The sequence below is a fragment of the Sorex araneus genome, chromosome 6, assembly GCF_027595985.1.
Source record: "Sorex araneus isolate mSorAra2 chromosome 6, mSorAra2.pri, whole genome shotgun sequence".
Taxonomy (NCBI): domain Eukaryota; kingdom Metazoa; phylum Chordata; class Mammalia; order Eulipotyphla; family Soricidae; genus Sorex; species Sorex araneus.
The window spans coordinates 25,112,532-25,134,577 of record NC_073307.1 but is presented as its reverse complement, the minus strand read 5'-3'; the positions used below and the strand labels follow the sequence as shown (position 1 = coordinate 25,134,577).

Below are 22,046 nucleotides of genomic sequence, written 5' to 3'. Positions count from 1 at the left end.
GAAGACAACCCTCTCCTTGACTGCCCACATTGCCCTTCACCTGGACTCTGCCCTGACTAGCCCCACAAGAACCTGGTCTCTCCCCTTGTTCTGTCTCCTTTGCATGTCAGCACCCCAAAGTCAGAAGCTCATCCCTTGGACCTGGGCTCTTGGGAACTCGGAAGCGGTTGGTGATCTTCAACCAGAGCTCCACCACGGACCATTGCAGGGTCATAGGGGTCGAAGGTTGAAAGCCACTGGTCTGTGGGGCTGGACGGAGAATACAGTGGGCAGGGCGTTTGCCTCGCATGCATCCAGTTCAATCCCCAGCATCTCATAATGTCTCCCGAGCCCCTCCAGGAGTGATTCCTGAGTGTAAAACCAAGGGTAAGCCCTGAGCACCGCTGGGTGTGGCCCTGAAACAAAACAAAAACTGTCACTGGTCTACTGCTTCGGTCTAGCCTCCATTCTGTGGACCAGTATGCAGGACCTCTGAGGTCCGTAGGTGTAAAAGGGTTGAAGAATGCTGCTGTAGCGGAAATCCTTTTTCTGTGGTCAGCCCTAGGCCGGGGTTGACCTTGCAGGGACCATTCCCTTAGTGACAGGATGGATAGATGGACTCTTGGCCCGCCTGTCTCATGCTCCATCGGCAAACAGCACTGGTACAAGACCGCACTTTTCACGTCCTTCTTTTTCTCCGGGCACCTTGCACTGAATTCCCTGTGTCTGATTGTCATTGATTCCACAGCCGGTGCCCCCAAAGCATTTAACCAGCGCCATTCCTCCAATTGAGGGATGAAAACAAACAGGCCACTGTGCCGGACCAGTAGCCGCCTGCTGTGCACCGGGGAGGAAGGACTTTCATTAGTTATTGTCGCGGTGCTGACTCGGTGCCAACTGCCACATCTGGAAACAGTTAACGGAGAGAGAGGCAGCGTGAGCACGCCGGCCCTGGTGACCCGCAATCTCTCTTTCTGCGGCATTATTTATTCACTTACTGGTTTGGAGTGATCAGCTCGGTCCCCAGCGTGAGTTCAAGGGGCCAGAGTTAACAAGAGGCCAGTATCTGTCACAGACCTCTCCCAAGATGAAGCCAAGGTCTTATTTATGAGGTGTTGGAGGAACTTGGTATCTAAATAAACATGTTTTTGAAGTCGCATAGTGTATTGTACTTTCATCACCGAGCCAAGCCTTTGGAAGCTCGGCCTGAAGCGTGGTGCCCCTCCCAGGTTTGGCAGAGTCCTGCCACCTCTGTCTCTCGGGCTTGGGGAGATTGGCACAGAGCGGAGGTGCGCGCATGTAGATTGCTATTTGCACACATAGGGGAGATGAGTGTGTGGCCTCGTAGAAGGACCCAGAGCTGCGCTTGCATGGTGCAGTGGTGCAGGGGCCCCACGGCTGACCCGGAGCCCCCCTAGGCTAACCGGGGCCCACCCGGCTAAGCCTTATCCTGGGTTTGAGGACATGAAAAAAATGCCCACAGGGAAACCTTGGGTCCGTTTTTTTTTTTTTTGAAAGACCTTAAATCCAGCCTCAGGCTCTTCAGGGTGGTTGTCTCTACAGCAGAGGGGAGAGGCTGGAGATCTTGAATAGAACAACCAGGATGGTGTTTTCTTGGCTGCTGGCATGAAGGCGCAGCTGTGAGGTGCTCATGAGAAACAGTGAAGCCAAACCCCCAGAACCAGCCTGGCTCTGCTGTCTACCTTGCTGACATGGCCGCAGTCTCAAGCTGGGGATGAATCACCTCTACTGGGAAGCTTCCTGCTCCCTGCCCCCCACCCTCCGCTGACCCGCATCTCCCCTCACCCCATCGTCTGCATGGTTGGGTACTTCCCTTCGAAGTTCCTGTTACATAGATGAAGGCAAGGGGTGGGGGTGCCATTTATGTACATGCGGCTGCCCCCATGCCCCCCCCTGCGCCCCCACCCGCCGAGAATGACTCACTTGTCTCTCTGCCTGCCGCCCTCTGGCCAGCCTGCAGCTGAATTCAGTACATGCAGCATTGGGTCCCAAAGCACATGTGGGAACAAACTGGTTGTTCCCGAACATTGTCAGTTACCGTTTGCTTGTTTATACATAAGATGGCATCACTAGTTTCTGTTGAAAGAAAAAAATTAGTTAAAAAATATTTCTTCAGTGAAGTCACCTGGGTTCCTAACACTGCCCAGGTTTTTGGGGTGCGTGGCGTTCTCAGCCCGACATTTGCGTGCCTTACCTCATGATTTCCCTCAAAGTTTCCTGTCTACACATATTTTTTCAATGACATAGAAAAAAATTTTTAAGTAAAAGTGATGTAGAGCTATAGAATGAACTCAGATTCTCCCCTGTGACCTCAGAAATGTGCTAATCCACATAAACAAATCTTTTTTAATCACCCACACCGTGGGTTCAATGCTTCCATTGTTGTGGCTTTTTGTGGTATTAGATGTGAGAGAATGTAAATAAAAATGCACCCATAGAACAACCAGGTTATTAGTTTGAAGAATTTTTAGGCACAGATCACTAATTATGGGTCAGTCATTTTGAAAGGAATGAAAGAAATTTGGCTTATTTTTTTGGTAAGTATGCCCCATTGTCAGCTATGAGATTGTGCCAAGCATCAGAAACAAATGAACTTTTACTTTATTCTAAGTACTGTTACAGAGCTCTCTGAGAAACAACTGTGCCACCTGGAGAGGGTCTAGTGCAGTGGACAGGACAGGAGCAAGATACGGGGCCCCCTCTGTTCAAGTGCCGAGTCTTGTGTTACTAGCTTTAGTCGCTCTTCTGACAAGTTCCTCCCCTCCTCCGGCCTTGCCTTCCTCATCTGCAAGAAAAATAGCAATACCCAAGCCTTAGGATTCTATGAAAAGCAATTCAGTGCGTGGAAAGTACTTAGAGTAATGCCTTTCTGGTTGGTATGCTAAAACGAGTCTTTCATCAGCCCTATTCTGGGCGGACATGCTTGCAAAAAGGAGGGTTCCGGTCCTGAGTCCCCAGCCTCGGACCCACGTGGTCTCACTTAGGCCCTCTTCCTGGGGTGCTGCAGAGGCTCCCCGCTTTTACAGTCTTTCGAAGCTGCTCTCTAGGCACTTTTAATGCTGCCTCTTATCTCAGCATTATTTTTTATTTAGTTTAGTTCAGTTTTGGGGTCGCACCTGGTGATGCTCAGGGCTTATTTCTGTTTCTGCACTCAGCAATTATTCCTGGCAGTGCTCAGGGGACCATTTGAAATGTTCAGAGTCAACCGGTATGTATCATGGAGAACTGGAGTGGGGAGTATTTTTTCCCTTTTATTCCAAGATCAAGGTGCCAATATGGAGAATAAACATGTTCCCAAATGTTTGAACCAGCAGGCAAAAATGTATGGCTCTTACACCCTGTCCACACAGTGCGCATTGCTTGCTGTACCTTGGATTCAGAGGATGGGGCTGTTCTGAGTGAGGCATAGTGGTATCAGAATAAGAGTGATTTCTCTTAGCATGGCTGCTGTGGCACCAGCAGTCACAGCAGCCTCTCTGCCCCTTTCTGCTCTGATGCTGTCACAGTACTCTAGCTGAGGCTGTCTTTCCACCAGGGCCAAGTGAGCAGCGGAATAGGGGGAGGAGGGGAGCACTGGAGGGGGAGGGGGCTGGTGATGTATTCTAAGAATCTGGATGTGATACAGCACCTGGCCTCAGAAAGAGTTTAGTCCTTTGTGCAGAGATGAATACCCCTACCAGGAAAGAAAACCAAGACCAATGTTACAAGCCTCTGCCTGACCCAGAGGGGACCCAACTCGGTCCTGTCCAGCAATATAAGGCAGTTCCTGGCTCTGTGTATCTCACACCTGTCCCTTGGGATCTGGTTGTAAGCTAGACTTTCAGAGATGAAGCCAGACAATGAATGAAGCCCTGTACGTGAACTGGGCTCTGGACTGAGTTTCTCTGAGATGGTCAATGGAGCCCAGGTCTATAAACACAAGGGCTAAAGGCAACAACTGTTAGACCCTCCATGAAGTGGAAAGGCCGTGGAACAGAGCAACTGAAAAACACAGTAGCTCAGAGAGGGTAAGGAATTTGCCTGAAGACACAGAGTTTCTCAGTGACAAAGCCGTTTCTCAATGGAGCTTTTCCCTGTGAGTGGAAACCCTGAGCAGAGGAAGCAGAGGCAGGACTGCGTGGAGTGTCCAGAGAGAGGCCAGACCCTGCGCTGGCCGGATTGATCAAAAGTCGGACTTCTGTAAAGGACTGAAGAGGCCAGCTTCAATAGGGGGTGGCGGGGAGCAGGACTTCCTACGTGTCTTTCAGAATCTGGACTGTGTTGGTTTTTACCATTCGTCTAGCTTCTCCGGTGCTTTCCAAGCTCACGGATTTCCCAGTGAAGAGCTGGTGGAGGAGGAACCATGGGGATGTCAGAGATGCCTGACTGTCTCCAAGACCTTTGCCCTCCGTGGGAGGAAGCTCGAGGGGAGCAGAGGGAAGTCGGGGCTGAGCTTCACTCGTCAGGTCAGTCAGGCCGGGGTGGGCACTCTCCTGCGGGCACTGCACCGAGGGAATCTTTGCGGTCAGCCAGCAGAAGCTGCTGCCCAGGGCCTCTGGGTTCTTCTCTTTGAAGAGATTTTTCTGAGCCAAATCAATGCGCGTCTTTGAAGAATCAGTTTCCCTGGAAAATAAAGTTGGGTGGGAGCCATTGAGTAGCTTTTGGCGGGCCCAGTGGGAAAGGCTGCTGACAGCACAGTCACTGAGGAATGGGAACTTGGGGGGCCCCAGCACCACGTGGGGAGGCCCACAACGGCTGGCCTGTCCTGGTCCCTCGTGAGGCTGAACACTATCAGTGTAAGTTCTTGCTGCTACAAAACTGGAGACCACCTCGGTGCCCTTAGTGGGTCTTAAAGGGGAGAAGAATAGGAGGAGGCCTTTTCCTTCACCTGTAGAGTGTGGGGACACGCTGAATATCAAACATCGAGCCCCAGGAAATGCCACTTGCCGTCCTCCAACCCCTGCCACCAACGTGAGCTGACTCACAGTGCCAGCAGAGATCTCCAATGTGGCATTTTGTTTTGTTTTGTTTGCTTGGGGGTTTGCAGGGGAACACACCAGACAGTGCTCAGGGCGTACTCTTACTCTGCACTCAGGGATCACTGCTGGTGGGCTCTGGGGACCATATGGGGCTCCGCGAATTGAACCCGATCAGCTGCATGCTAGGCAAGTGCCTTGCCTGCTGTACTATCTCACTGGCCCCCCATGTGGTGATTTTCCTTGGAGCAAATGTTTGGGTGTGCAGTAGCCCCTTCCTTTACACGTGGCTTCACTTTCTTGGGTTTCTGTCACCTGTGGGTCCCCGAGGTTCCGAAGAACTATACCCAGGATCCTATTCCAGGGAACACTCCTTCACATCCCTTGTATTGGACCGCACGGTAGGAATGGTTCTGTCATCTCAGTAGTCACTGCGACTCTGCTGTATAGATCAAATGTTATCCATAGGAGAGGTGGGGGTGGGGGAGAACCGGGCCGCCCATGGGCTCAGGCATCCACTGGGAGATTTGGGGCACATTGCCAGGGGTAAAGGTGGAAGATGGACCATCGTGTTTATGTCAACCGCTATACTTCTTGCAAATTTTACCAAAGCTGACTCCTAGTGCAGGATTAAGTGGGGCTTTTGTTATTTAACATAACCCTGTGGGCCTGTGCAACTCAGGCACTGACACATACACAGTGTCAGTGTGGGCTCCTGGGCTCCTTCATGGAGGGGCAGATCTGTGGGATTCTAACGAACCCCCTTCCTAGCAGGCCCTGATTTGTGCGGAGACTGCTGCGTGCAGACCGTATTTGGAGCAGCCAGGTTAGGGAGAATTCTGAGCAAATAACTCCGAATCCCCGTCCCTGGCACGTTCACGGCCCCCCGCTGGGACGCAGAGGGTGTTTCTGGCAGTTGTGTGTGTGCCAGGCGCCTGCCGTCATTGCTGTGGTAAAGTGCTGTGTGTTGCACGAAGCATGGAAATTTCCCAGATTTGGAATCATGTGCTCCTTGAAATCGGAGATCTTGTGCCCAAAACTTACCCTGCCAGGGCCAGGGTATGACTCAAGCAGCAGATACGTGTGCCACCCCCCACTCCCCCCCCCCCACCGCAACATCCATCCCTGACACCTGGTGCCCACCCCAAATCCCACACCACCAGATGTGGTCCTGGTGGTCCCTGAGACCAGCTCAGCCCCTGGATGTGGGGGGAGGATCACCCTCCTTTCTTCCTAACAAGTTCATGTCTTGGTTAACAACTTGAAGAACTCTCTGATTCGCTGTGCAGTAACCGTCAAGGCTGACTGCCCTCGGGAAATTATCTGACCCTGTCATCTAACTCCTCCAGTGTCCAGACGGCGCCAGAACCCTGGGGAGGACGGGGTGGGCATTGGGAAGCGTGAAGTGAGGCTGCAGCGCCAGCTCTCCTGCCCACAGGCCCTGCAACAGCTCCGCAGAACTTGTTGGAACTACTAATTCATTTTGATGTTTAAGACCTGTTGTCAAGCACAGCAAGGTTATTTTTTAAAAACAATCAAAGTAGGGGCTGGAGCCATAGTACAATGGGTAGGGCGTTTGCCTTGTACAATGTTGACCCAGCATCCCATAGAGTCCCCCAAGGCCTGCCAGGCTGGATGCCTGAGTGTAGAGCCAGAAAGCAGCCCTGAACACAGTTGAGTCTGGCCCCCAAGCAAAAATAAAAACCAAACAAACTGAGCTCTTTTTGTGGGTAACCTTGTCTTTACCACGGAATGTGAGAGGAGTTGTTTTTATATAGTGTTTGTGAAAAAGTCTGCTCGTTCTTTCCCAAGGCCATCAGTGAGCTAGGCTCACCCTGGCTGGGTCCGGGTCATCCTGGGGAGGAAGGACAGGGCGGGCGGGGGTGTGACTCTCTCTAGCAGCATCTTGTTTTGTTTTGTGTTTTGTTCAGGGACCACACCCAGTGGCACTCAGGGCTTACTCCTGGCTCCGCACGCAGGGATCACTCGTGGCAGGGTTCAAGGGACTATAGATGGTGCTGGGGATCGAACACGGGTCAGCTGCATGCAAGGCCAGTGCCTTATTGACCCCACTGCACTTTCTTCCCAGCCTGCTCATGCCATAGCTCATCTGCAGGCACAACAGCCCTTTCCGAGCAGCTGTCTGGTGGCACAACAGGTTTCTGGTGGCAGAAATCAGAGTTTTACAGTTTGGGCAAGGGGGCGAGTGGTGGGGCACGGAGGTGGAATGTTTTCTTATCCGAACAATAAATGAAGTGCCACTGTAATCTCTTTACTGAGCTCATGGAAAACTAGAGTCATCCGCTGTTTTACAGCAGGATTACCTGACTTGCCCCAAAGCCCCTAAATCTTGCTGGAGGGAGAGCTGAGCCAGAAGGCAGGCATGATCCGGGCCCTTCAGCCCAGGGAACATGGTCCCTAGAAATTGGGGCAGCCAGTGCTGCTGTGCCAGGGCAGACTTCAAGCCCGAGCTTGACTCTGAGTGTTCAACAACGTCCTCTGCCAAGTCGTCATGTTGCAACAGAGAGATGTTTTGCTTTCAATCAATGAACTGATCATTCTTTCAGATGATTCCTTCAACAGTTGCTGAGTGATGATAATATCTTTTCAGTGACCTTTAATATATAAAACAATTACTGGGGAGGAGAGAGCAACTCCTGTTTATTGGCCTCTTGGTGTGGATAACACCATCATGTCACGTACCTACAAGTTGCGGAAGGTAGGTTTGACTGTTCTATGAGATAAGTTGTAGTTGAGGCTACTACTATAGAGGGGTCAAATGGTGCACCCAGGCGACACTGATTATCAGTTCACGGGCCTGGGATTCACGCGGAGATCACATACTCCACAGCCCACACCCTGCAACATAGAGCCCAGGTAAGGCCAACAGTGTTCCAAGTCTCCAGCCTAAACCGAATCAGACACAGTTGCCAAAGGTTGGCCGCTTCTTCCCCGGAAACGTCCTTTCACTTACCCTGCAGGTCAGACCACCTTCTTACCACGAGTTTGTTTGACAGCAGATGAGGTGGGCACAGACCACAGCCCCCGCTCAGCTGCCTTCCGCACTCCTGAGCCTAGTGGCCATCAGATGGACATCCTGAGTAAGACCATTGCCAAAGACACGGCTCTGCTTGGGGCACTGACCAATATGATCATCACACAGAACCGTTTTGGACATGGAAATCATGGAAATTCTTCTTCCCGGCCAGAGCACTGGTTCACAGGGCTGACTGCATGCTTAGCACAGTGTCGAGCACCACTGGCTGTGGCCCCCAGCCCAAACCTTTCTTTTTATCCTGCTTTTCTGGATTTTTTCTCCCTGAGAATCTAGAAAAAAGAAGAAAGTGGTAAGGAATACCACAGTGGAGAAAAGAATCATGGCTATAGAGGTGCTAATTGTTGGGGTCCCAGACACAGACCACAGGCCCTAAGGTCGCAGGAGGGTTACTCCACTATGAGCCTTGTCTGGAAGAGTTTCCCTACACACATACGTACACACACGCACACACACACACACACACACACACACAGACTTATGACTTATACATGGTCTGGGGACAGATGCCTTGGCCCTGACTGCAGGAAAGATGGGAAGGGGCAAAGATGGGACAATTTGACTTTCTTACACCAAAGTGCCCCAGGCCATCCCCTAGTGTTCAACGTAGAAGTCACCAACCAGAGTTAGAAATTCTGGAAAACCTTCTCTATCACTGTGTTCCTTGGTTGCCTGGCTTGCTTTCTGTCTGCCTTGGAGGAGGGGGGCTCTGAAATCCTCCCTGCGGCGGCCTTGCTGGGTCTGCTCAGCCTTACTTTCGGGGCTCCTTCTCTAACTGCTCGAATCTCCCCAGTGGGTGCTCCCTGGGCACTGCCTGCCATGCTCTCTCTTCCCTCACTCACCCTCTCTCCTCTCTTCTCTATGGCTGGGACCAGCCTGGTCCTTGGATATAGAACCACCTGCCAGTGGCTGTGACTTAGGCTGCACCAATAGGCCTTGAAGGCACAGCTCGGGGGACGCCTCGGGAGCACCCCTAGATTCCTGCCTCCATGGCCAGTGAATGCCACCTCTAAAATCTCCCTGAATTTGTCCCTTCACTCTATGTGCTCTGCCAAGTCAGGCTCTCGGTGGAGACGTGGCTTCACTGCCTGGGTCCCCTGCTCCTCCAGCCCCCAAAACCCCCTGCCCCACACCTCTCCTTGCTTCCCCTCCTGTCCCTCAGAGGAAGCCCCCTCACCCCTGGCACTGGCCTCCTCTGCATCCACCAACCTGGGCCTCTCCTCCTCAGACAAGTCCCTTGAAAGCCTCCTCCCACAGACCCTCACACCTTGGCTCCACTGCTTGCCCACCACACCCTGGGACCCCCCCCCCCCACCAGCATGCACAATCCTCAGATCCAGCTGTGCAGCCCAGCTCCCTACCCGCGGCTGCTGCCCCACTGGGCTCTCTGCCCTCCCACTCTTGGCCACTGGCCGCTGTCACCCACCTCTTGCTCCCCTCTGCAGAGAAGTCTCTTGCTTCTGCTCCTATCGCCGGAGGCTGCCCCACCTCTGACTCCTACCCTGGCTTCCTCACTTGGCACCACGTCCTTCTTCGCAGCTGCCTATGGGACACACCAGCCATCCGCATGACCTGTGAGCATCCCAAACCTCCTATCTCTCCTGGCAGACCTATGCCCTGTCTACCACAGCTCAGTCTAGTAGTCACACACACACACACACACATGCCATCGGCACCCACTCCCTGCAGCACTCCCCTCTCCCACATACAGCCCCAAGCCCTGCGGCATTGCCACCCCTCTGATGCCCCCCACGGCCTCCTCCAGGCGGGTTCTCACCGGGTTGCCTCCTGGCTGGGTCCCCCTACCTCCTCACTCCCCTCATTTCTACTTACCAGAGCCTCCCCGACCCACTCCTGACATAACTTACATCGCCTGCCCACGTCTCCATTGGTTCACGTGGGACTGGGCTCATGACCCGCCATCCCTCCTGCTCTTTTGACACCAGACTCCGGCCATGAGTGCTGATTCCGCTCCCCGCGGGTCTCTGGGCCACCTCCTCCGTGCTCAGGCCTCGTGGAGGTCTGGCGTGTCCAGGAGGGCAACAGGGGAGCTTTTCCAGAAACAGCCCGACTCATGCACGCCACGTGAGGCTGTGTGACGGCCTGTGCCCCGGGGCTGCCGCACCCTGGGCAGGGAGCTGCTCTCCCATCTCTCCACCCGCCAGCATCTGTCTGGCACTGGGCACTGCCCAGCTGCGTGTTGAGAGAATGACTGTGCCCCGGAGAGAAGGTGTCACCCTCCTTCTCTGCGCCCAGCCTTTCAGAGCCGCTGCTCACAGGGGTGCTGAAGGTGGCGCGTCCATGCTAAGTAAGACTCGCTCCCTGTGGCCCTGGCAGGGAGGAAACGGGTACTGGGAATACAGAGAGGAGGGTAGCAGGCAAGTACCCGGACATCAGCACCTGTCTGTCTCCTGCTGGTAGGAGCATTCTGTTTGTTAGTTAGTTTGTTAGTTTGTTTGTTTGTTGTAGGTTCTGGAAGTTCAGGAGTTCCCGAGACGCGGGTGTAAGGTGGGGAGCGCCCTCCAGACACCTCTGCAGCCGTGGGCAGGCGCGCGTCCGGGGCGCTCGGAGGCGGGGGCGGCGAGGCGGGCACCGGCCCTCCTCCTCCGCGCAGCCGGCCCGGCTCCCCGCCCCTCGCTTACTTAACCTGGCCCGCGGCGGCGGCGCGGCGCACTTCCCCGGCTCCGCGCTCGCGCCCCGCCGCTCCATGGCGCTCCTCGTGCGGCTGCTGCCCCTCGCCCTGGCGCTGGCCCTGGCGCCCGCCGCCAGCTGGGCGGGCCCCTTCAAGTCGCCCTACCAGCTGGTCCTGCAGCACAGCCGGCTCCGGGGCCGGCAGCACGGGTAAGCTCGGGGCAAGGGGACAAAGCCCCCCGCAGGGCCAGGGGGCAGCGTGGGCGCTCTCCGAGAGGGGCTGGTCCACCCCGGAGAGGGGGCGAGGCAGGGAACGCCCTGGAGGGAGGCAGGGGCTGGCAAAGCGGGCCCGGACCCCCATGACCCTGGCCAGGAGCACGAGACTGACCGGTCCCCGGGAGAGGAGGGCGGGGTGGGCGGCTCTTGGCCTGGAGTCTCCGCGGAGAGTTGGCCGGGGCAGAGGGGAAGCCCACCCCGCCGCCGTCACTCGGTTCTGTTCACCTAACCTGGCCAAGCCGGCTGGCGGCCGTGGGCTACCAAACCCGCCCTGTCCCCTCCCCTGCCGGATGAGGAGTCCCTGGCCTCACACACTTGCACAGAAGGGAAACGGAGTCTGGGGAGCGCCCGCCGGTCCGCGCTGCAGCCCGGGAGGCAAGAGTAAAGAGATGTAACTGTTCAGACAAGGGCTGGGCTTGCAGGTGTGGAAAAGTTATGGTCGCAGATATTCTTGTGAAAGGTGGAAACCCTGCGGCTTTGGAGGCAGAGTCAGGCGGAGGGCGACCCGCACATAGCCTGGCAGAAGGGGATGTGATTTCTGTAGCCCCTCCATGAGCCACCCTGGCCGGCCCCGACTCCTTCTCCACCACCAGGTCAGATGAGATGGGAGCAGATGCATGTGCTACCCAGATGCCACCTGCTCTGGCGCTGGGTCGTTGTCAGGCTGCGGTGTGGCTGGGACTGTCTGTCCTGGGACCCCCATGGCCGTGAGGGTGGGGGCACTCGGGTTGGCCTTATAGGACTGTCCAGGCGCTGACTATGCGCCCTTATGAGAGTTCCCTCAGGGATGGGTCACCCTGTTCCTTCTTCCTCTGGGTGCCCAAGGCTGCAGGGACAGGGACGTTGGGGGTGACACCAAGCCAGACCAGACCTCACTGTCCCCACCCTCCTGCCTAGGACCATGAGGGGAAAGAGGGAGAATCACTTTGCACTTTGACCTAGGGGTAACCTGAAGGGGCAGCTCGGAAAGAGAAGGAGGGCGGGGTGTGACTCGGTGGTAGAAGGGATGGTGTCTGGGTGTGATCCCGAGCACCCCTATCAGAAAGAGAGTCTTACCCTCTAAGACAACAGCCTGGCCAGACCCTCTGGTACCACCACCCTAAACGCCCACACAGGTGGGCAGTGGGGTTCCACTGAGCCCCAGCCCTCTCCCAGAACTCCTACTCCTTGGACCCTAAAAAGATAGAGCAGGGGAGACAGGCTTCTTGTTCTTACAAGTGTCCCCCACCTCCCGATGGCTTTCCACAAGGTGATTCATTAGTTTCTGTCACTGACACCCCTCCCTCCCCACACACACACTGGTAAATTCTCTTGCTCACCTTCTCATGGCGGCTCAGATTACTGCCCACCCACCCGCACCCTTCTGCACCCGACACTGGTGATGGACAGATGAGGCTTGGGGACCACATGAGCAGCCACAGACGGTGGCCCTTGGCGTCTCCTCTCACTAGTGGTCCCTGAAATTGCCACGGGGCAGCCTAGTCCAGTGCAGTGGGGAGACGAGTAAGGAGGAGGAGGGGATGTGTGTGTAAGAAAGAGCCACACGGGAAGGGCTGGGCTGTCCTGCAGCTTTTGGTCACCCCTGACCAGGCTTGCATGCATCATCTCCACCACACAGGGCGGCCAGTTTTCCCTGGCCCCATTTTGCAGATGGAGACACTGAGCTTAGTGAGATGCAGTGACTTGGTGAGAACCCAGAAAGCGGTTGAGAGGACAGAGACTGCGGTCTGGCCGCTGGACTCCATCTGTGTCTATGTTACCATAGGGTAGGGGTGGGGAAGGTTATTTTCTGCCAAGGGCTATTTGTATATTTATAACATCCACTGGCCCTACAGCACACACTGGCAGACTCGGGCAGCCAATGAGAAGCAGGCGTGTCTGTCCAATCATGTACCGGAGTCAGACCACAGGGTTCCTTTCTGAGGTTGGGGGGAGGGAGACTCCCCTGGCAGCCCTCACCTCTGCCCTGGGGTAGAGGACTGGGGGAAAGGGGGGAGAAACACTGAGAGAAGGAGCAAAGCACTCAGACATGCAGATACACACCCCCCAACACAGGACTGCATTTCCTGCCACCCTTGATTTTCCAATCAAGTCGAAGAGCATGTGGAACAGTAGAGCCGTTGTGCTTAAGGCAGAAGGCCCAGAAACAACTCACGCTTCTCAATTAAACTGCAGCCGACACTTCCCGTCCACACAGCCCACCCGAGGGGCCAGGGTGCCCATCACACCCGTTTCTTCAAGGGCATAAGTGGCAGAAACTCTGCAGAGCCACCTCCGCCGGGCAGTCCTTAGAGACTTGTGGACTCCCCACGCCGACCCACAAGCAGCAGTTCATCCACGATGACTGCTTCCACCCGCTCCCCTAGAAAGACGTCTGAGATCGTGCAGTAGTCGCCAGCTCCTGGGCTTCAGTGGGAGGGACCCGCCATGGATTCTTGGTGACTGGCTGTGCTCTCTGAGTCGCCTGCCACACAGAGAATCAGGGGGGCTTTGGCTCAAATCTCTGGGGGCTGTGGCTTTGGGTCAGACCCAGCTGGGTTGCTGGGGACCAGATGATGGGATGCTCTTTTTGTAGGTCCCAGGATTCCACGGCCATCTTAGCCCCTCTCACCCTCAGCCCCACTGTTTGCTCCGCCTTCCCCATCTATCACCTGTCTCAGCCACATGGTGGGTGAGAGATGACAGCCACATGGGTGAAGCAAGCAGGAAGAGAGACAAAGGGTCAGGGCTCCCCCTTCACTCCCCACCACCCTTCAAGCCTTAGCCTGATCGTGTTCAGCATTGATGGGGGTCAGCAGGCGATGGGCAGGGTGTAAGGATGGTGCTCCCAGCACACACCAGCATCTTCCAGCACATACATGGAACAGGGCGTGGAGTTTGGGAAGAGTGTAGCCGGGGACGCTGAGCTCTGCGTGCTTGCAGGTGCCCTCAGTCTGCCCAAACACCCACCCCTGACATAACTGCCACCTCCCTCGGAAAATCTTCCAGTTGTCATCACACCTCCTGTTGCCTCTTCCTGACCTCACCCCACCCTGGGAGGCTCCTACCAGAACTCCTGCCACCTCGTGGCTTGAGCTGCCCAGCCTCAGGACCTCAGGACCGAATGCACTGAATAAAACCCATGAAACCAAGACCCCCGCTGCTCTGGGAGCATCTAAGCAGGACCCAGCAGTTGCTTCGTGCTCAGTTTTCCTGAGGAGTACTGGGGGGTCTTTCCAAGCTTAAAGGGCCTGAGAACAGTCTTTTCAGTTTGTTTGTTCTATTTATCTAGTCACCATGAAATTACAAAGTTATTCATGATTGGGTTTCAGGCACATGATGTTTCACCACCGATCTGGTCACCCGTGTCCACATCCCTCCACCAATATCCCCCACCACCATTTTTCATGTATCTGGTTTGTTTCTGGTCTGTCTTTTGGGGGGTGGGGGTGGGTTGCTCCAGGGGCTGTTCAGCATAGAACCGAGGCCTCCTGCATGCGCTCCAGCGCACTGAGTTGTCTCTGCAGCCCAGCAATGGTATTTTCCATAAGTTCATTCCCGGCTCCTCCTTCATCCGAACCTGGTGCTGGACCCCATCTAGAACAAGCCGGAAAGAACCAGGCAGAGCACCTGCCCTCAGGTTCTTGGGAGAATGGTTGAAGAGAGGAGAGGCTACACCCAGATACACTTAAGCTACAAGGTCCACTTAAGTCCCTAGCAGCAAAGCAAGGCTGGTCAGAGGGACAGAAAAGCATCTCCTAGGGGGAGAGAGAAGCTCTCTGGGGAAGGGGGACTGGAACTGGGGCCTGAGTAATGAGTGGCAGTGAGTGGTGGACACCAGCTGGGAGGTCTCAGCAGCAGCTGGCCGAACCCTTGAGTGTGTAGGTGGGCGCTCTTGTAGGCTGTGGTGGTGGTTGTGGTGGTGGGGGAGCAGCTGACCAGGGGACGTATCTGCAGAGCTTCCTGGGACTGACACAATCTGAGCTCCTGCAACAGGGCCGATGGCAGTCTGGCGAGGCCGGGCATGTGCCCGTTATGTTTCGGCGTGAGATGGGGTACGAGAGGAGTCTAACTGCTCTCAAAGCTGCTCCTGCCAGACCCGCCTCTTTCACTTACCTTCATTCTCTCCATCTGGAGCACACGGTCTGGAGAGCTTCAAGAGGCGCTTCTTTAAATTTGAAGATGTACTTGGAGTGAGCAAGTGTCGACGTCCAAGAAAGAATGCTGTCAATGCGTGACCTGTATCTGGGTCATTTTTAATTTGGAGGGGGGCCTCTTGTGGCAAGGAGAGATGGTGATCTCGATCAGGAGGACCAGAGGGTACTCCCAGACCACCCCGCTGCCCCTTCTCTGTATCTCCAGCATTGTCATGACCCTCTGAGGGATGGCGTGAGGTGGCGGGGCGTCTTGCTCACGCTGCCACCTTTGATTTCAGCCCCAACGTGTGCGCCGTGCAGAAGGTCATTGGCACCAACAAGAAGTACTTCACCAACTGCAAGCAGTGGTACCAGAGGAAGATATGTGGCAAGTCCACGTGAGTATTCGTGACTGCTGCAGGCCAACACGAGGTCACCCTGGCTGCAGGGATGCCAGGCTGCAGGGGCCCGTGGGCTGGGTCAGACTTCTGAAGGGTAGGCTGCCTGCCGAGCCCGGAAGATGCATGTGCAAACCTGTCTGGAAACTGTGTGCTGGGGAGGGCCGTTGTCGGCTGGCCAGTTTTGCTTTGCATGTTCAAAGCTCCTGAGAAAAATCGGATATGTTTTTCAGAGCAGGGTGGAAGGCACCAGCCTCTGTCAGGGACCAAGAACACACATCAATAAAGTCATTCTAAATCCCACCTGCTAACCTAGTCCAGGGCCGCATCCCCCCAAAGATGAATGCTCACCCCGGCACAAAACAGTTCATTAGCAACCTGAGCTCTGCTCCCGGATTCAAACCCTGCCTCTTGCCACTTGGGCAAGGAGCTTTACCTTTGGAACCCTCAGCTACATCATCTGAGAAACCAGGAATAGCAGCCAGAGTCCTGGGGTCAGGGAGTCCTGGGGGGTCCTTGTGGGGATGGAATGAAAGAAGGCAGGGACTGAATCAGTCACCTGGCTTACCTCAAGTGCTCAGTAAGCCTACTTCCTATTATCTATAAATCAGGGCCACACAGGAAGAGAGCCTGTCCCTGGGGTGTGACCTATTGTGGTTACAATAGTGCTAATCAGTGTCTCCATCCACACAGGGTGGAGGGTGGCATTCACCCCAACTTCCCTACCACCCAACAGAAGCTTGTCCTAACAGAATTCCAGGGAACCGAATCTATTGCTGCGGCACCAGCCAGCTCTCTCCCGACAACAGGGAGAGGCCCCTGCAAAGCCTCCAGGCCACTTGTGAGGGCCCGACCTTCTTCCGCTGTATAATAGGAGGATTAAGAGGCTCAGAGCCACTCTCTCCAACGCTTTCCCATGGCCCCGATTTGTCATCATTTGGCCTGTGACATTGCTACTGAGCAGACAACTCCTCCAACTTCATAAACCATATGAATGGAGGGGGAATTACTGTCCTTCCCCCAGGGGGCCCACATCATGTGAGGCGATTATCAACCTTAGTGTGATTGGAGGAAACTTAGGGACCACGTAGGAAGGGAGACAGCAGCAGCTCCCTGGTTACCTGTTGAGAACTGTCGAGACCCATCCTGGCCTCAGAACTGAAGGTTGAGTGAGCTAAGAGGACCCTCAAGTGTAGGGGAACCAACCAGTAGCAGGATTGTTCTTGCCACCGCTCTCCGCCAAAGATGATGCCAGCTCTTTCACATGCCCCATGATACCAGGGCAGAGTAGCACCTTTAGTAGCTTTACCTTATCTGCAGAATAAGCTGGCCTGCTCAAAGAAACAGGCCCTTCTTCGCGCATCTGCACACACCACCAGGCCCCAGATAATTGCTTCTTGGAACGTAGACCAAGTGTCCAGTTCCTCCATATCCCAGAGCCCAGCATCCCTCCAGAACCATCCCTGGTTAGAGCTGGCAGTGGGGTGGCACCAGCCATGGTGTCTCAGGGGGGCTCTATGCTGAAGCCCTCTTCTGGCTCCCTCATAGTACCATTTCCCTCCCCTCATTTCTCTTCCCCTCCCTCCCCCTGCCTTCCCCCTCCTCCTTCCCTCCCTTGCCCCCTCCCCTCAGAGCCTGCCTCCAGCTTCCTCTGTGCTCCCTGCAGAGGCCAAGGTTCCTGATGGCCTGGCCAGCTTCCCCTCTGGCCAGGCTGGCTGTGAAGGGGACAGTGAGAAGGCATGTGAAGGAGGTGGCCCTGGGAGGTACAGGCCCTGGGAAAGGGAGAGCTGGGTAGGGCTGTGTGGGCAGTGGGAAGAACCAGGGGCAGAGCCGGGGAGAGCAGAGCCAGTCCCAGGTACTGCTGATGGCCTGGGCTCCCAGAGGCACTTTCACTGCTTGAGCGTGCCCCTTGCTTCCAGGCGTTTCGAAAGAGGAAACAGGGCTAGGAAAACAGGGGCTGATCCCAGCCAAGAGGGTCCCTTGCTGGACTGTCACGTGCCGTGTCAGGAAGGCAGTCCTGACTTGGAAGAGGCCCGAGAGGGCAGGGCAGGAAGGGGAAGCAGCTGAACTGACTCTGAGCTTCCGAGAGAGCTGAGGCCAGGCCCTAGCCTTTTCCTGAGCGTTCGGTATACAGGCTCAGAAGGGAGCTGCCATCTGTCCCCGGGAGCCATGCACCTGCTGGGCTCAGAAGGGGGAGAAGGCAGGGGGTGTGGGTTGCAGTGATGGCACCCTGGAAATGGGTCACTTGAGGGACTGGAATGATAGAACAATGGGTGCGATGATTGCCTTGCACATGACCAACCTGTGTTCAATCCTCAGCACTCCATATGGTCCCCGAGAGTGCTAGGAGTGATTCCTGAGTAAGGCCTGAGCACCTCAAGGAGGGAGGGAGGGAGAGAGGAAGGGAGAAAGAGAAGGAAGGAAGGAAGGAAGGAAGGAAGGAAGGAAGGAAGGAAGGAAGGAAGGAAGGAAGGAAGGAAGGAAGGAAGGAAGGAAGGAAGGAAGGAAGGAAGGAAGGAAGGAAGGAAGGAAGGAAGGAAGGAAGGAAGGAGTCTTTTGGTGCACTTATCCAGGTGAGGGCCACACTGATCATTGGAGAGCTTTGCAGTGGCCAGAGCAAAGTAGACCCTTCAGTGCCAATATACTGTGGTCAGCAGTTCAGCCACTGCAAGCAAACGGCTGGGGCAGCTGAGTGGGCTGCACTGGGTGCAGAGTGGGCAATCTGGGGCTGCAGGTCTCGAGATGCCCTAAGGCTACGGGAGAATTTCCACTTGAAAGCCTGCATGGACGCCCAGCTCTGGGCCAGCAGGTGAGGACTGTGTCTTGTGGGCTGACAGAGACCCTGGCGTCGCCCCTCTGCCGCCCTGATTTGCGGGCTCCCCATGTGCCAATGAAGGAAGGAGGGGACGAGCCACATTCAGCCCGCCTGTGTGCTGAGACATTGTTTTCAGAATGTCAGACACTCGCTCTTTCGCAGTTCCCCAAAGAGAAACCCTTGAGTTTGTTAAGCCCGGGTCAGGGATCTCATTACCGGAAGTGCTTACCCGGTCTCAAGTCTACTCCGTGAATGAATGAGGCACTGGATGACTCGGAAGTTTCACTGGCGCTTTCCCTTCAGATCCTAAGCAGTGCAGGAGCCACCACGGTAGCTCATCAAACACGGTGAGCAGGAAGCTGGCCTCCCACTTGGCTTGCAGGCCTCCCACCATCAGTCACTGTCGCATTTTCCTGAGCCACAGCTGGAGCTGAGATGTGGGAAGTTGCGGTCGGAAGCCTTTCCACGGGCCGCCTTTGTGCTCAGGGCTCCTCAGGGTTCACGGCCAAGTCTTGGGGTGCCGACGTCACAGGGTTGGGATAGCCGTCACGGGCACCCAGACAGTGTAAACGTGGTCCTGGCAGATTCTGCCAGCCAGAGCCAGCAGACGAGGGTGGCAGCCATCCCCTTGCAAGCTTTTGAAGTTCTTTCACAAGCTGCGTTACTTTTCACAAGTGCAGTTGGCTCTCTTTGCACCCAAGATGAGCTGGCAGGGCCGCCCTGGGTAGCAAGCATGGCCTCGCCCAAGGGCTGAAACATTCCTGCTCCCTCATTTAGCATTGCGCGAAAGCAGAGAAAGTGAACTTTTCCCAGCGTGCCAGCGCTGTTTTCCAGTACATCTCATCCTGGGTCAGGGCACCAGAACCAGTCAGTGAAGCTGAGCCAGGGGCCTTTCTGCCCCACCACCCTCACCCCCTGTCCCAGTACCCCACAACCCTGGTCTCCCAAGAGGGAAAGGAAGATGGCAAGAAGGCATGAGGGAAGCCAGACTGCCCCACGCCCACCCCAGCATCTCCTGCCTTATCTTATGTTTCCTGTATGGGCACTAAGAGATCATTCAGGAATTTGGGCACGTGTTTGCATGTGTGGGACCCCAGTTCATGGCCCTGCATACATCACCAGGTACAGTCCTGATGGTCTCTGATGCCGCAGAACTGAAGCAGCTCTGCACTGTTGGGCCAGAACCCTTGCCCAGTGGGACCTGGTTGGCTGAGGAGAATGGCTGGGAGGAAATCCTGGTCCCCCTGCTAAGCACCACTTGGAAAGACTCCCACCAAAATTAAGTCTCCTGGACCAAAGAGATAGCTCAGAGGTTAAGGTGCTGACCCAGGTTTAATTCCCAGTACTGCAAATGGTCCTCTGAGCACAGAGCCAGGAATAGCCCCTGAGCATGGCTGGGTGTGACCCCCAAACAAACAAAAATTTCATGAGTGACCAGCTAGGATTTCCCCTGCCCCCCATGAATAATCTGCCCCAAATAACGGAAATTTGATCTTCAGTGAGGCTTCTGTCAAACACCTGTATCAGGCAGAGTTTTCCACAGGTTCTAGTCCGTTTCTCTAACTCCTGGGGGAAGCTTGGCTGGCACGGGATTCTTCCTCTACTGAGTATTTACATGAGCCAAGTACCATGTTGGAATAAGGGAACGTGGTGAGCAGAAAACTGAACCGCCCAAACGGTCTGTACCACAGTCTGTGGATCTGCAAGCATCTCCAGGTAGTAGGGAAAGAGATTGCAGAAACCAATTCCGTGGAGGACTCAGATGGGGGATTGGCATGGCTTCTCTGGTGAGCCCAGGGAGTCGGAGAAACAGACATGACCAACAACCTTGAAGGGAAAGGCCAGGCCCACAAGCCTGGGCTTACAGGAGGCCTCTCGAGGCAGAGAAAGATAAGTTTCTCCCCTAGAACTTGAGAAGGGGCCTCTGCTTTTGACCTCAAAATGCCAGGTTTTGACGCTGTCTGACACCCAGAGCCTGTAGGATGACAATTTTGTGTTCGTTGAAGAACTTGCCAATGGAGTGAGCATTGTGTGAGTGTCTCTCTGATGTCACCTTGGACTTCAGAGTCACACGGTGGCCTTGTGCGTGGGAGTATTCGCCCATGTCCATGCAGAACAATGGGCCTCTGCAGCCCGCTCAAGTCATTCTGGTCACGTGGGGGTGAGCACCACCTGGGCCCGAGATGGCTAAGCTCAGCAGCCCACCCAGGTCTCTCTCGCCAGCACCCAGTGGTGCCCAGAGAAGGCCTTCTAGATGTGCGGGTGGCCTCTGACCCCAAGTCAGCAGCTCTCTTCTCTGGGTAGTTCCCTCTGGTCCGGAAACCCTTCTTGCCTTTAGCTGCCAGGGGGCCCTCCCAAACCCCCAGACCCAAAGAAATTGAAGGGCGTAACAACTGAAACACTACACACAAGCATGAAGGGCCTAGTGCTGCAGTGATGGCTTACATTCACTTTTAGAGACTCTGTCTTCTCATTAACTGCCCTTCACCCCCGGCAGTGGGTCAGTGGTGGGGTCTTTGGCCGTGGATGGAAAGTTCCAACAAGCCCCTTTTCATGGCGTGTATGGGAAATTTCAAATTTTCTACGGAGAAGATCAAGAATGGAGCTTCCCAGGCCAGCTAAGCCGTGAGCCCCTTCCAGCAGGGCAGTCTGCCCATGGACACGTGGATGTCTTGGAGACCTGTGTGTATGTGTGTCTGTGTTTGCTTTGCCATTCACTGGGGACGAGGACAGACGGAGGAAGCAGTTCACCTTCTGTTACAGGAAACGGCTCTCGGCGCTGCGCCCACCCACCTACTCGTGGGCTCTCCCCATCCCGGCGACAACCCAAAAGCCGGCCCAGACCCAAAAGCGCGCTTGGAATGCGGGGATTGCTTTCACTTCTCATATTAAGTCTTGGAAAAGGATTTGGGGAAGAGACAGGCCAATAATTCTCCTTATCTCATCCAGAGTCAACGTTTGGAGGGGAACAGCGGAGAGAGGCCTGAGCCGCTCTATTCTTAGACCTCAGAGCAACGCTGTCCTTTTCCCAGCCCTGCCCTGAAGTGCCCTTCTAAATTGGGCACCTTCCCTCACTTTCTTCCTCAAATTGTCCCCACTCAGGCAGCCAGAATTAGAAGGTGAGTGTAGCGTTGCCCCAGAGGCTTGGCTCCCTCTGACATGAGGTGTTCCACTCTCTGGGCTGTGTCAGGCTGAGGAGAAGCCAGAGAACAGCTTGTCCACTGACAGATCCATCCTTCCTGCAAAGGGAAGATAGGAGCTGGGGGACATCTCAGCCCCAGCCCACGCCCCACCTCCCCTCCTTTCCTCTGCCTTTTCTAGAGAGAGGCTGGGGGCCCCCTCAGATCTTCTCCATAGCTTTTGCTCCTCCTCAGGCTCTGGCAAAAGCACACTGGCTGAGGACTTGGTGCTCACCCCCAAGGCATGGCCGGTGTCTTCTCCATCCGCCATTCCCTGATGCTCTTGGCTTTCCCGGGGGGGCTGAGGAGTGTGAAAAGCTGGGAAACAGACACAAAAGTATCCCCGCCCTGGCAGCACACACCTCCTCTCCCTGTACCCCACACCCGCCCTCCTAGCAGCAGGGAGGGGCCATGGAGGTGAGTTCAAGAAGGGTGAGTGGGAGCGTGTTGGCAGAGAGAGGCTCTATCTTCCAGGAAATAGGCCTTTGTTGGGGAGGTCTGGAGCCCTCTCAGGGCCGGTATGCACCCCCCTCACCCACCCCCCCGCAGAGTACGAGGTTACCCAGGCACTTCTCTGGCTGTGCTTCCCCGCCCCCATGGTCCCCAAGCTCACGCTCAGAGA

The 22,046-nt window shown here is 55.4% G+C and overlaps 2 protein-coding genes across 2 annotated transcripts in view; one reads left to right on the top strand and one right to left on the bottom strand.

Annotated features, from left to right (window-relative positions):
- The window catches only part of LECT2 (leukocyte cell derived chemotaxin 2), a 72,794-nt gene extending 62,075 nt beyond the window's left edge, over positions 1-10,719 (bottom strand). The window contains exon 1 of the mRNA XM_012933028.2: positions 10,653-10,719. Within this exon, the coding sequence (XP_012788482.2) occupies positions 10,653-10,719 (67 nt within the window). The remainder of the gene's footprint in view (positions 1-10,652) is intronic.
- The window catches only part of TGFBI (transforming growth factor beta induced), a 31,795-nt gene continuing 20,426 nt past the window's right edge, over positions 10,678-22,046 (top strand). Inside the window, exons 1-2 of the mRNA XM_004609881.2 lie at positions 10,678-10,851; positions 15,332-15,430. Coding sequence (XP_004609938.2) covers positions 10,718-10,851; positions 15,332-15,430 — 233 coding nt within the window. The 5' untranslated portion in view covers positions 10,678-10,717. The remainder of the gene's footprint in view (positions 10,852-15,331; positions 15,431-22,046) is intronic.